This window comes from Antennarius striatus, chromosome 10 (genome assembly GCF_040054535.1).
Source record: "Antennarius striatus isolate MH-2024 chromosome 10, ASM4005453v1, whole genome shotgun sequence".
NCBI lineage: Eukaryota > Metazoa > Chordata > Actinopteri > Lophiiformes > Antennariidae > Antennarius > Antennarius striatus.
This window is the reverse complement of record NC_090785.1, coordinates 11,052,196-11,066,308: the sequence shown is the minus strand read 5'-3', so window position 1 is coordinate 11,066,308 and position 14,113 is coordinate 11,052,196. Positions and strand designations below refer to the sequence as shown.

Sequence of the window (14,113 nt, the reverse complement as noted above, 5' to 3'; positions counted from 1 at the left end):
CCGCTACTTCTCTCCGCTCTCATCCCGCGTCCAGTGAATGACAGGAAGTGACACATGAGGTCAAATATTTTTTTCAAGAACGAAAAACCCCCGGTATTAACCGGTTTACAATTATTTTTTTCTGTTCCGATTCTGTTCCGGAACATTAAAAAATATAAAGTTGTCGTTTCGTTTTCGTTCCTGCCGAAGTACCAAAAGTTTCAGGTTTTCGTTTACGTTCCATGAACCGGTTCAAAGCCCTGTAAATAGATGAAGATAAATCAATTAAAAATAAATCGACACAACAGTGGTTGCACAATTTTGGGTGTACCACATTAAGGTCTAATGATGAAACAAACCTATTTTGAAGCAGGATACATTTCGATTTTTTTTTTCTAGGATACATTTGTTTTTATTTCAAAGTTCGAATTTGGATGTGGAATTGCAGAGAATCTATGTTGTCTTAATTAAATAAACAAAACGCTCAATTATTGCAGTTTTAATTTAGTGTCCTAGTGTGTTCTTTTACCTATTCCACGTATTTTTCTCAGATATTTTAGTGGTAATCCAAATTATATACAAATAATGTCAGTGCAGTCAAAATGACTACCTTTGGTGGGTCTAGGTAGTAATACTCAGATCTCTTTTGTGTTTTGAAATTTTAATAATCAAAAAATGTTAGAATAAGATATATTCATATTTAGGAAAAGTCAGGGTCCTATTGGTACATAGGTTTTCTTTAAACCAAGTTATGACATTTAAAATTTTAAAAGCAGTCAAAATGACTGCCTTGGGAGTTCTAGTGTGAAATTAGGACCTGCTTTTCAGCACTATGGACAGCGCAAGAAAAATCTTCGTCCATGTTTGAAATGCAGGACTTCCCTGATCAAATATATTCAGTTTCATTGTAGTTCAGGACTCCTTTGTAGCAGTATTTCAATGTCTGAGACGCTTTGGTTTCTTTTTTATGATGTCCTTAAGATTTTTTCCCAATTTCGACGAGTGCAGCGTTTTGATCCTGTTGTACTAAAGCTGGTTTTTGTTGTCTCTTCGTCATTTACGTTTCACCAGGTTGGTTTAAATTTTGCTGCTATACAATATTGAAATCAAGCTGAAGTACATTTAATATCTATAGAGATCATTTAATGTCATCATCATTCGTTCAATGGATGCCATACTCGTCCACTGACCTGACGTCACACAAATCATGTAACATGAAGTTAGTTTTCCTCATCAAAACAAATCATCCCACTAATACCTGAATGACCCCTCTCTAAACTAACACAGATTAAGTTTACATTAGATTTACAAGATGATTTAATGCAGTTGTAAACGTGTAGAGAGTCATTCCTTGTGAGTAAAAACGTTTTTATAAATGTCTTGCGATATATGAGGTTTCACATTAACACATCCTGAACATATAATCCCGTGCTTAACATAACTTCATGCAGCAATAGAACTTAACATAACGTATACACCATTCAGGACGAATTTAATTTCCTGCTGTGTTTCAGATCAAAATAACTGAATTCAGAACTGATGACAGTGTTCTGAACACAGATTTAATTCATGTTGGTTTCCTGCAGTTGTCTAATATGAACTCTTAGGGCCGCTGTTGACCAGAGTGTCTTCGGTTGACTGTATTGTTGTTGCTGCACCTCCTAGTAAGATCGACATAATAAAGAAAGACCACGAAGGAAAAGCACGGACACACGAACAGTGGAGAATATTTGATGAGAAATATTGGATATTCATACTTGATTTCCCGAATTTGGATCATACAGGCGACAAAATAAGCTCTTGTACTGGAAATATTGATATTTTTGTTGGATATTAATTCTCTGACTCGCACGGAGATCATTTGGAGCGAACAATGACGAGGCAAGTACTGCTCTTTATCTCTCTCCTCTTCATCGGCTCCGTTCACGGACAAATCAGCTACACGATTCCAGAGGAAATGACTAAAGGATCTTTAGTCGGAAATATTGCGCATGATTTAGGTTTACAACCCAAACGCCTGTCGTCTGGGAAAGCTCGTATTTATTCCCGAGACAACGACGAATACATGGAGCTGAACAGAGAAAGAGGAGTCCTCCTTGTGAAGGAGAGAATCGACAGAGAGGCGCTCTGTAGACGGACGACGCCGTGTGCTTTACACTTTCAGATCATTTTGGAGAATCCGATGGAATTTTACTCTGTTACCGTCCAGATCACTGACGTCAATGATAACGCACCAACATTTCAAGAAAGGGAAATCAAATTTAAGATCAGTGAGTCAGCGACTGTCGGGTCAAAATTTGTTCTCGAAAAGGCTGTGGATCTCGATGTAGGAAATAACGATCTTCAAAGGTACGAATTAAAACCTACCGATAATTTTGCATTAAAACTACAAAATAAAGCTGACGGGAATAAAGTAGTGGAGATGGTGCTGCAGAAACCTTTAGACAGAGAGAAGGAGGAGCAGATATCTCTCGTGTTGACGGCTGTAGATGGAGGAGAGCCGCAGATGTCAGGAACAATGCTGATCGTCATCACAGTTTTAGATGTTAATGATAATGCTCCCGTTTTCACACAGCCCATATACAAAGCTACAGTTACTGAGAATTCACCTAAAGGTACCGTTGTTTCCACTGTTAAAGCCTCAGATGCAGATCATGGTTCAAATGGTAGAATTACGTATTCAATCACAAATACAATAGATGATGTGCAGAAAATTTTCCAAATAAATGAGGAAAATGGAAAAATTATTTTGAGTGGAAATGTTGATTTTGAGGACTCTAGACACCATGAAATTAATATACGTGCAAGTGATGACGGAGGACTAACAGATTCGTGTAAATTAATTGTTGATGTGACGGATGTTAATGATAACGACCCCGAGATTAACATCATGTCGAAATCAAATGTGATATCAGAAGACGCAAAACTCAATACAGTGGTTACAATGATAAATATTGAGGACAGGGACTCAGGTGAAAATGGAAATGTTAAATGCTTTGTCAACGAAAATATTCCTTTCACTCTAAAAGCATCTGCAGACAATTTCTACAGTTTAGTAACAGACAGTGATTTAGACAGAGAGAGATCCTCTGAGTATAACATCACCGTGAGCTGTTCTGATGAGGGAGTACCCTCCCTCTCCAGCAGCGTCACTCTCACCTTGCAGATCTCTGACGTCAATGATAACGCGCCTGTCTTTGAGAGGAGCTCATATGAGGCCTACATTGTAGAAAACAACACACCAGGTCTCTCTGTATTCACGGTGAAAGCTAGAGACGCTGACTGGAACCAGAATGCCCATGTTTCTTACATCCTGGAGGACTCCTCTGTTAACGGAGTGCCAGTCTCCTCATATGTGTCCGTCAGTGCTGACAGTGGAGTCATCCATGCAGTGCGCTCTTTTGACTACGAGCAGATCAGAGATTTCCACTTCCGTGTCAGAGCGCAGGATGGAGGCTCCCCTCCTCTCAGTAGTAACGTGAGTGTGAAAATAGTGATCCAGGACCAGAACGACAACCCTCCTCAGGTTCTGTACCCAGTCCAGACTGGAGGCTCTCTGGTGGCTGAAATGGTGCCTCGTTCAGCAGATGTGGGCTATCTGGTGACCAAAGTGGTGGCTGTTGATGTGGACTCTGGACAGAATGCCTGGCTCTCCTATAAACTGCAGAAAGCCACAGACAGGGCGCTGTTTGAAGTGGGCTCACAGAATGGAGAAATCAGAAGCATCCGCCAAGTGTCTGATAAAGATGCTGTGAAACAAAGACTGACTGTTATAGTGGAGGACAACGGACAGCCCTCTCGTTCAGCTACAGTCATTGTTAACGTGGTGGTGGCGGACAGCTTCCCTGAAGTGCTGTCGGAGTTCACTGACTTTCCACACGACAAGGAGTACAATGACAACCTGACTTTTTACTTGGTGTTGGCTTTGGCTGTAGTTTCCTTCCTCTTCATCACGTCTTTGGTGGTGATTATCTCGGTGAAAATCTACAGGTGGAGACAGTCTCGCATCCTGTATCACTCCAGTCTCCCTGTCATTCCATATTATCCACCACGTTACTCAGACACTGTGGGGACAGGGACTCTCCCACACGTGTACAATTACGAGGTGTGCAGGACGACTGACTCCAGAAAGAGTGACTGTAAGTTCGGCAGAGCTGCTGGTCAGAACGTGTTGATAATGGATCCCAGTTCTACAGGGACGATGCAGCGGATACAGAGTGAGAAGAGCATCCTGGATGAACCAGACTCTCCTCTAGAGGTGAGGCTCTCAGCTTAAAACAGTGATTTTATCAACATGTGCACCAGATTTGAAAATATTAAGAAAATATGTTCACACTCCTTCCGTAACACTCAGTGCACCAGGATTCTGCAACTACTAGAACTACCATAGTCAGTCATTTTGACCGTTCGGACATTATATGTATATAATTTGGATTGTCATTAAAATGTCCAAGACTAAATAGATGGAATAGGTAACAACAAATTAGGACATTATATTAAAACTGTGATGATTGCATTTTTTATTTATTTTATTGACACAACATAACGTCTCTGCAATTACAAAATCCAAATTTGAACTGTAAAATAATAAAATAAAATAAAAAGTGTATCCTGCTTCAAAATAGGTTGGTGTTGTGATTAGATCTTAACAATTAAAATTGTGAATTATTATGAACATTTAATAATGCTGTGACAGCTGCCAGCCAGCTGGAGACACTGCTGTTACAATGCCTAGATGTTTTCCTTATGGCTCACAAACACTCATTCAACACAGGTAACTTGCCCCTTCCTTGTGCAGCTCCATCTACCTTATGACATTTGACACAATTATCTTTTGCTTTATTGTTCCTACACCTTTGCTTTGTTTTTCCATTTCCAGGAAAATCAATTACGAGTGGGACCTTGAATCTCACTCTGTAGCAACACTAGCGTTCTGTCTGCAAGACCAAAGTGAGGGTACAGCAAAACCAAAACACCTGCTATGCGTTTTGTGTACCTTCTGTCTTGGTGGCATTTACACAATTCACAAAGTTAACAGAAACACTCGAACACTGTCACACGTTCTTTCTAACATTAACTCTTACCGAGTTTAAATTGTTACCTTTTACCAACTACTGACTTGTAAAATAAAGATGAAATGCAGCAGCAATGAGGTGTGGGAGGAGGGTCCCACCTTAGACAACCCGGGGCGCAACTGCTCCCGTGAGAAAGGTTCCACATTCTGCTGCCTACACTTACTACGTTTCTTTAACTGTTAACGATAAATAGACGAAGATAAATCAATTAAGAATATATCGACACAACAGTGGTCCCACAATTCTAGGTCTATCACATTAAGGTCTAATGATGACACAAACCTATTTTGAAGCAGGATACATTTAGATATTTTTTTCCACAGATACATTTGTTTTTATTTTAAAGTTCGAATTTGGATGTGTAATTGCAGAGAATCTATGTTGTCTTAATTAATTTAACAAATGACTCAATCATTATAGTTTTAATTTAGTGTACTGATGTGTATTTACCTCTTCAACGTATCTATTCTCACATATTTTAATGATAATCCAAATTACATACAAATAATGTCAGAGCAGTCAAAATGACTACCTATGGGGGTTCTAATGCTCTGATCTCTTTTGTGTTTTGAAAATTTTAATAATCAAAAAATGTTAGAATAAAATACATTCATATTTAGGAAAAGTCAGGGTCCTATTGGTACATAGATTTTCTTAAAACCAAGTTATGACATTTTCAAATTTTTAAAGCAGTCAAAATGACTGCCTTGGGAGTTCTAGCGTGAAATTAGGACCTGCTTTTCAGCACTATGGACAGCGCAAATATTTGTCCACGTTTGAAATGCAGGACTTCCCTGATCAAATATATTCAGTTTCATTGTAGTTCAGGACTCCTTTGCAGCAGTATTTCAATGTCTGAGACGCTTTGGTTTCTTTTTTCTGATGTCCTTAAGATCTTTTCCCAATTTCGACGAGTGCAGCGTTTTGATCCTGTTGTACTAAAGCTGGTTTTTGTTGTCTCTTCGTCATTTACGTTTCACCAGGTTGGTTTAAATTTTGCTGCTATACAATATTGAAATAAAGCTGAAGTACATTTAATATCTATAGAGGTCATTTAATGTCATCATCATTCATTCGATGGTTGCCATACTCGTCCACTGACATGACGTCACTTAAAATAATGTAACATAAAGTTAGTTATCCTCATCAAAACAAATCATCCTACTAATACGTGAATGACCCCTCTCTAAACTAACACAGATTAAGTTTACATTAGATTTACAAGATGATTTAATTGCATTTGTAAACGTGTAGAGAGTCATTCCTTGTGAGTAAAAACGTTTTTATAAATGTCCTACGATATATGATGTTTCACATGAACACATCCTGAACATATAATCCCATGCCCGACGTAACTACATGCAGCCATAGAATTTAACATAACGTATACAGCAATCAGGACGAATTTAATTTCCTGCTGTGTTTCAGATCAAAATAACTGAATTCAGAACTGATGACAGTGTTCTGAACACAGATTTACTTCATGTTGGTTTCCTGCAGTTGTCTAATATGAACTCTTAGGGCCGCTGTTGACCAGAGTGTCTTCGGTTGACTGTATTGTTGTTGCTGCACCTCCTAGTAAGATCGACATAATAAAGAAAGACCACGAAGGAAAAGCACGGACACACGAACAGTGGAGAATATTTGATGAGAAATATTGGATATTCATACTTGATTTCCCGAATTTGGATCATACAGGCGACAAAATAAGCTCTTGTACTGGAAATATTGATATTTTTGTTGGATATTAATTCTCTGACTCGCACGGAGATAATTTGGAGCGAACAATGACGAGGCAGGTACTGCTCTTTATTTCTCTCCTCTTCATCGGCTCCGTTCACGGACAAATCAGCTACACGATTCCAGAGGAAATGACTAAAGGATCTTTAGTCGGAAATATTGCGCATGATTTAGGTTTACAACCCAAACGCCTGTCGTCTGGGAAAGCTCGTATTTATTCCCGAGACAACGACGAATACATGGAGCTGAACAGAGAAAGAGGAGTCCTCCTTGTGAAGGAGAGAATCGACAGAGAGGCGCTCTGTAGACGGACGACGCCGTGTGCTTTACACTTTCAGATCATTTTGGAGAATCCGATGGAGTTTTATTCTGTTACCGTCCAGATCACAGACACCAATGATAACGCACCAACATTTGAAAAGAGTGAAATGAGATTTCAGATCAGTGAGTCAGCGACCGTCGGTGCTAAATTTGTGCTGGAGAGGGCTGTGGATCTTGATGTAGGAAATAACGATCTTCAAAGGTACGAATTAAAACCTACCGATAATTTTGCACTAAAACTGCAAAATGATGCTGATGGTAATGAAGTCGTGGAGATGGTGCTGCAGAAACCTTTAGACAGAGAGAAGGAGGAGCAGATATCTCTCGTGTTGACGGCTGTAGATGGAGGAGAGCCGCAGATGTCAGGAACAATGCTGATCGTCATTATAGTTTTAGATGCTAATGATAATGCTCCCGTTTTTACACAGCCCATATACAAAGCTACAGTTACTGAGAATTCACCTAAAGGTACCGTTGTTTCCACTGTTAAAGCCTCAGATGCAGATCATGGTTCAAATGGTAGAATTAAATATTCAATCACGAACACATTAGATGACGTCAGGAACACATTCGAAATAAATGTGAAAAACGGTGAAGTTACTTTAATTGGAAATATTGATTATGAGGAATCACGAAACTACAGAATTAATTTACTTGCCAGTGATGATGGAGGACTGACAGATTCGTGTAAATTAATTGTTGATGTGACGGATGTGAATGACAACGAGCCCGAAATTAACATCATGTCAAAATCAAATGTGATATCAGAAAATGCCAAACTCAATACAGTGGTTACAATGATAAATATTGAGGACAGGGACTCAGGAGAAAACGGAGACGTTAAATGTTTTATCAGCGAAAATATCCCTTTCACTCTAAAAGCATCTACAAATAATTTTTATAGTTTAGTAACAGACAGTGATTTAGACAGAGAGAGATCCTCTGAGTATAACATCACCGTGAGCTGTTCTGATGAGGGAGTACCCTCCCTCTCCAGCAGCGTCACTCTCACCCTCCAGATCTCTGACGTCAATGATAACGCGCCTGTCTTTGAGAGGAGCTCATATGAGGCCTACATTGTAGAAAACAACACACCAGGTCTCTCTGTATTCACGGTGAAAGCTAGAGACGCTGACTGGAACCAGAATGCCCGTGTTTCTTACATCCTGGAGGACTCCTCTGTTAACGGAGTGCCAGTCTCCTCATATGTGTCCGTCAGTGCTGACAGTGGAGTCATCCATGCAGTGCGCTCTTTTGACTACGAGCAGATCAGAGATTTCCACTTCCGCGTCAGAGCGCAGGATGGAGGCTCCCCTCCTCTCAGTAGTAACGTGAGTGTGAAAATAGTGATCCAGGACCAGAACGACAACCCTCCTCAGGTTCTGTACCCAGTCCAGACTGGAGGCTCTCTGGTGGCTGAAATGGTGCCTCGTTCAGCAGATGTGGGCTATCTGGTGACCAAAGTGGTGGCTGTTGATGTGGACTCTGGACAGAATGCCTGGCTCTCCTATAAACTGCAGAAAGCCACAGACAGGGCGCTGTTTGAAGTGGGCTCACAGAATGGAGAAATCAGAAGCATCCGCCAAGTGTCTGATAAAGATGCTGTGAAACAAAGACTGACTGTTATAGTGGAGGACAACGGACAGCCCTCTCGTTCAGCTACAGTCATTGTTAACGTGGTGGTGGCGGACAGCTTCCCTGAAGTGCTGTCGGAGTTCACTGACTTTCCACACGACAAGGAGTACAATGACAACCTGACTTTTTACTTGGTGTTGGCTTTGGCTGTAGTTTCCTTCCTCTTCATCACGTCTTTGGTGGTGATTATGTCGGTGAAAATCTACAGGTGGAGACAGTCTCGCATCCTGTATCACTCCAGTCTCCCTGTCATTCCATATTATCCACCACGTTACTCAGACACTGTGGGGACAGGGACTCTCCCACACGTGTACAATTACGAGGTGTGCAGGACGACTGACTCCAGAAAGAGTGACTGTAAGTTCGGCAGAGCTGCTGGTCAGAACGTGTTGATAATGGATCCCAGTTCTACAGGGACGATGCAGCGGATACAGAGTGAGAAGAGCATCCTGGATGAACCAGACTCTCCTCTAGAGGTCAGCTTTGTCTTTTCATAAAATTTGTAGTTACCTCCTTCTTAGGTAAAAAGTTTCCATGTGACTTCATTGTCCTGTCTTTCATTAGTTTTATTGACATTGAACAGTTACTCAATATGCATTCATTTCAGTACAGTGGGCAATTTCTCTCTTAGCATCACATTTTAAGCATTTGCACAACTGAACTTAACTTCAGCACCACTTAAAAATAACCTCCCTACTTTATAATTCAGTACTGTGTTTTTATTTCATTGTGTCATTAAATGTATTAAGTTATACTGTATGTTACCTTAAGTCAGACTCATACTGTTTTCATAAATGTTGTCTTTTCAGGCAGTGATCCTCCTTCTAGGTTTAATAGACTAATTCATTGACCCCCTGTCAGTAAATTATTTGTACTGGGAGGCCGTCTCTACTATGATTACAATGAAATTAGTTTTTGATATTTCTTTATCGTATTGATGCTGATATCCTAATAGAACATAGTGAATTATTTTTTTGTAATTGTTTTACACATTTATACTTCAGGAGTGGTATGACTGAATATATGTTTCTTATTTTGGACTTCTTTTTAATTTGTTTGGGTTTGCCTCTCTTTAGTAAAACTTTAGAGTGTTTCCATTCCAAAAAGCACTTTTTTAACTCCTCCATCCAGCACCAGGGACAGCTGCTCGGTCTGCTTCCCTTTGGCCTGAGAGTTGAAGTTGTTTGAAATTGAGGTTGTTAATATTCAATTAATCACAACTGTACAGTTAAAAAATAAATGTAAAATTAATTTTTTTTTAAAATTATAACTTCTGTTTTATGACAGTGTGTTGTTGTCATTCATGCTGTTTATTTTACTGTCAACATAAACGTTGCCTGCAGACCTTCTAACTCAAAAGGAATATAGATGAAAGAAAGTTAGTTAAGTTTTCTGTTAGTGGGAAACCTTTTCCACTCAATGAAATTTTACACACATATAGGCTGGAGCACACAAAACACTCACAGAGGGCCTGTAGACATGCAAATTTAAGGGAGAGCGATATTGGAAGGGAAGCCAGGTAGCGCCTATAGGAGCAGCTTGTGGGGATAGTTACCTTGCTCAAGGGTACTTCTTAGTGCTCAGGATGTGATGGACACCTCTCCAGCTACCAGATCACACTTTGGTCCATGCTGGTCTTGAGCCGACCACCTACTGGTCCCCAAGCCAAGTCCTTGCGAACTGAGTTATCTCGTAATTTTTTCTATGCAGGAATACTCTGAGAGGCTGCCATGCACATGTTAAGGATTTTGGTATACTTCCTGTAGTAATTGCTTGGATAATAGTGTCAAGATGCACGCCTGTCATCAGTGATGTTTTGTCTGTACACATATACATCAATCTCTGATGTGTCGATTACAGTACGCCTCGTGGATTTATGTATGCAGTGACAAAAATTACAAAACCGTATCATTAGCTATTTACTTCATTTGTGAAAAGTGTGTGTGTGTGTGTGTGTGTGTGTGTGTGTGTGTGTGTGTGTGTGTGTGTGTGTGTGTGTGTGTGTGTGTGTGTGTGTGTGTGTGTGTGTGTGTGTGTGTGTGTGCGTGCCTACGTGCTTTGGTTTGAGGTGGGTAAGTGAGGAGACACATCAGAATTTACAGTAGTACATATGACTTTCCAACAGCGAGTCTGTATCAATATCTATACAAGACTGCAGTGAATTCAACAGGTCTGTCTATACGTCCTACTTCAATTTCATGGCTACATGTCTGTAAACTAGTTTCAGAGTGATTTTTCCACATTTATATTAATAAATTTCTCGTTGAATTGAGAAATCCGTCTCACCTGATTGTTGGACTAGACAAAATGGAAACTACAAATCGTTTTCATCTATACGCAGCATTCTGTAATTCAGCCATATGAACTCTTAGGGCCGCTATTGGTCCGTCTGTGTTAGTTAAGGGGACGAAACCAGCAGAACCTCCCACATCATATCAGACAAATAACAAGAGAAAACCGCAGGACCCTTTGCAGATCAGAACGATCGGATCGCTAACCATTCGCTTGGAAGGATTACTTTTCATATTTACGACAAACGTGGTGAATGTAGACATCAAGAGGACCGAAAAAGATTATTTCCGAAGAGAGAAATATTTTTTTCCCCCCCGGTATTACTACGCTGTTCATTTAACAGGGCCATGATGGCAGGAACAATGAGATGGCAAGTGCTGCTGCTTATATCTGTTTTCTCTATTGTTTCAGTGATCGGTCAGGTCAGCTATTCAATCCCAGAGGAAATGCTGAAAGGCTCTTTCGTTGGTGACATAGCGCAAGATTTGGGCCTAGATCTGAAAAGACTGAAATCAGGGAAAGCTCGGATTTACACAGGAGACAGTGCAGAGTACGTTGAACTGAATGAGGAGAGAGAAAAGCTCCGCATCAAAGACAGGATAGACAGAGAGGCGATCTGCGCGCAAACGGCGCCATGCGCTTTACACTTCCAGCTTATTTTAGAAAATCCGATGGAATTTTATAGCATCACTGTAGAAATTACAGACATTAACGACAACGCCCCGATTTTTAAGAGAGACAAAATGGAATTCAGAATCAGTGAGTCCGTTGTTATAGGCACAGCGTTCGTGCTTGATCAGGCCGTAGATTTGGATGTCGGTGCGAATGGCATTCAAATGTATTCGTTAAAGCCAACGGAAAATTTCATGTTGAAATTGCAAAATCAAGCCGACGGAAGCAAAGTCGTTGAAATGGTTTTGCAGAAGCCTTTAGATAGAGAAAAACAAGATCATTTTTCACTTGTATTGACCGCAGTAGACGGAGGTGATCCGCAGATGTCTGGGTCAGTTCGGATAAACGTAAATGTACTAGATATTAACGACAACACACCCGTGTTTACACACAAAAAGTATAAATCAATCTTAAGAGAAAATTCACCTGCAGGAACGATAGTGTCATCAGTCAGTGCCTCTGATTTAGATGAAGGATCGAATGCAAAGATTTCTTATTCCATTCTGAACTCTGTTGGTGATGCATCTGATATATTTGAAATACATAGTGATACCGGCGAAATCAGATTAATTGGTAGCACTGACTTTGAGAAGACTCGACAGTATCAAATACATGTTCAGGCCAGTGATGGACTTCTAACTGATTCCAGTAAAGTTATAGTAGAAATACTTGATATCAATGACAATACACCTGTTATAAATGTAATGTCTAAATCCAAAGCAGTGGCAGAGGATATAGTTCCTGGCACAGTAGTAACGATTGTGAATATCCAAGATCCAGACTCTGGTGAAAATGGAAAGGTTCAGTGTTATATTAATGACAACATTCCGTTTTTAATTTCCTCCACGTCAAGTAATTTCTTCAGTATCATAACAGACAGTGATTTAGACAGAGAGAGATCCTCTGAGTATAACATCACCGTGAGCTGTTCTGATGAGGGAGTACCCTCCCTCTCCAGCAGCGTCACTCTCACCCTCCAGATCTCTGACGTCAATGATAACGCGCCTGTCTTTGAGAGGAGCTCATATGAGGCCTACATTGTAGAAAACAACACACCAGGTCTCTCTGTATTCACGGTGAAAGCTAGAGACGCTGACTGGAACCAGAATGCCCGTGTTTCTTACATCCTGGAGGACTCCTCTGTTAACGGAGTGCCAGTCTCCTCATATGTGTCCGTCAGTGCTGACAGTGGAGTCATCCATGCAGTGCGCTCTTTTGACTACGAGCAGATCAGAGATTTCCACTTCCGCGTCAGAGCGCAGGATGGAGGCTCCCCTCCACTCAGTAGTAACGTGAGTGTGAAAATAGTGATCCAGGACCAGAACGACAACCCTCCTCAGGTTCTGTACCCAGTCCAGACTGGAGGCTCTCTGGTGGCTGAAATGGTGCCTCGTTCAGCAGATGTGGGCTATCTGGTGACCAAAGTGGTGGCTGTTGATGTGGACTCTGGACAGAATGCCTGGCTCTCCTATAAACTGCAGAAAGCCACAGACAGGGCGCTGTTTGAAGTGGGCTCACAGAATGGAGAAATCAGAAGCATCCGCCAAGTGTCTGATAAAGATGCTGTGAAACAAAGACTGACTGTTATAGTGGAGGACAACGGACAGCCCTCTCGTTCAGCTACAGTCATTGTTAACGTGGTGGTGGCGGACAGCTTCCCTGAAGTGCTGTCGGAGTTCACTGACTTTCCACACGACAAGGAGTACAATGACAACCTGACTTTTTACTTGGTGTTGGCTTTGGCTGTAGTTTCCTTCCTCTTCATCACGTCTTTGGTGGTGATTATCTCGGTGAAAATCTACAGGTGGAGACAGTCTCGCATCCTGTATCACTCCAGTCTCCCTGTCATTCCATATTATCCACCACGTTACTCAGACACTGTGGGGACAGGGACTCTCCCACACGTGTACAATTACGAGGTGTGCAGGACGACTGACTCCAGAAAGAGTGACTGTAAGTTCGGCAGAGCTGCTGGTCAGAACGTGTTGATAATGGATCCCAGTTCTACAGGGACGATGCAGCGGATACAGAGTGAGAAGAGCATCCTGGATGAACCAGACTCTCCTCTAGAGGTGAGGCTCTCGGCCTAAAACAGTGATTTTAACATGTGCATCAGATTTGAAAATATTAAGAAAATGCATTCACACTCCTTCCGTAACACTCGGTGCAACATGATTCTGCAACTATTAGAACTACCATAGTCAGTCATTTTGACTGCTCGGACATTATATGTATATAATTTGGATTGTCATTAAAAAGTCCAAGACTAAACAGATGGAATAGGTAAAAACACATCAGGACACTATATAAAAACTGTGATGATTGCATTTTTATTTTATTGACACAACATAACTTCTCTGCAATTACACATCCAAATTTGAACTGTAAAATACAAAAAA

General features: G+C 40.8%; 4 protein-coding genes across 5 annotated transcripts in view; all 4 read left to right on the top strand.

Moving 5' to 3' along the window:
- LOC137602779 (protocadherin gamma-A2-like) overlaps positions 1–14,113 on the top strand; it is a 208,616-nt gene that overhangs the window by 95,065 nt on the left and 99,438 nt on the right. The gene's annotated exons all lie outside the window — the stretch shown is intronic.
- On the top strand, positions 1,775–4,255 carry LOC137603137 (protocadherin gamma-A2-like). The gene has a single exon (XM_068326375.1). It carries the CDS (start codon positions 1,853–1,855, stop codon positions 4,253–4,255), a length of 2,403 nt encoding a protein of 800 aa, XP_068182476.1. The 5' UTR covers positions 1,775–1,852.
- Positions 6,842–9,862, top strand: LOC137602979 (protocadherin beta-16-like). Its single transcript, XM_068326130.1, has one exon. The coding sequence runs from the start codon at positions 6,842–6,844 to the stop codon at positions 9,245–9,247; it is 2,406 nt and encodes an 801-aa protein (XP_068182231.1). The 3' UTR covers positions 9,248–9,862.
- Positions 11,149–13,804, top strand: LOC137603136 (protocadherin beta-4-like). The gene is made up of 3 exons (XM_068326374.1): positions 11,149–11,718; positions 12,086–12,094; positions 13,012–13,804. The coding sequence occupies exons 1-3, from the start codon at positions 11,390–11,392 to the stop codon at positions 13,802–13,804; spliced, it is 1,131 nt and encodes a 376-aa protein (XP_068182475.1). The 5' UTR covers positions 11,149–11,389.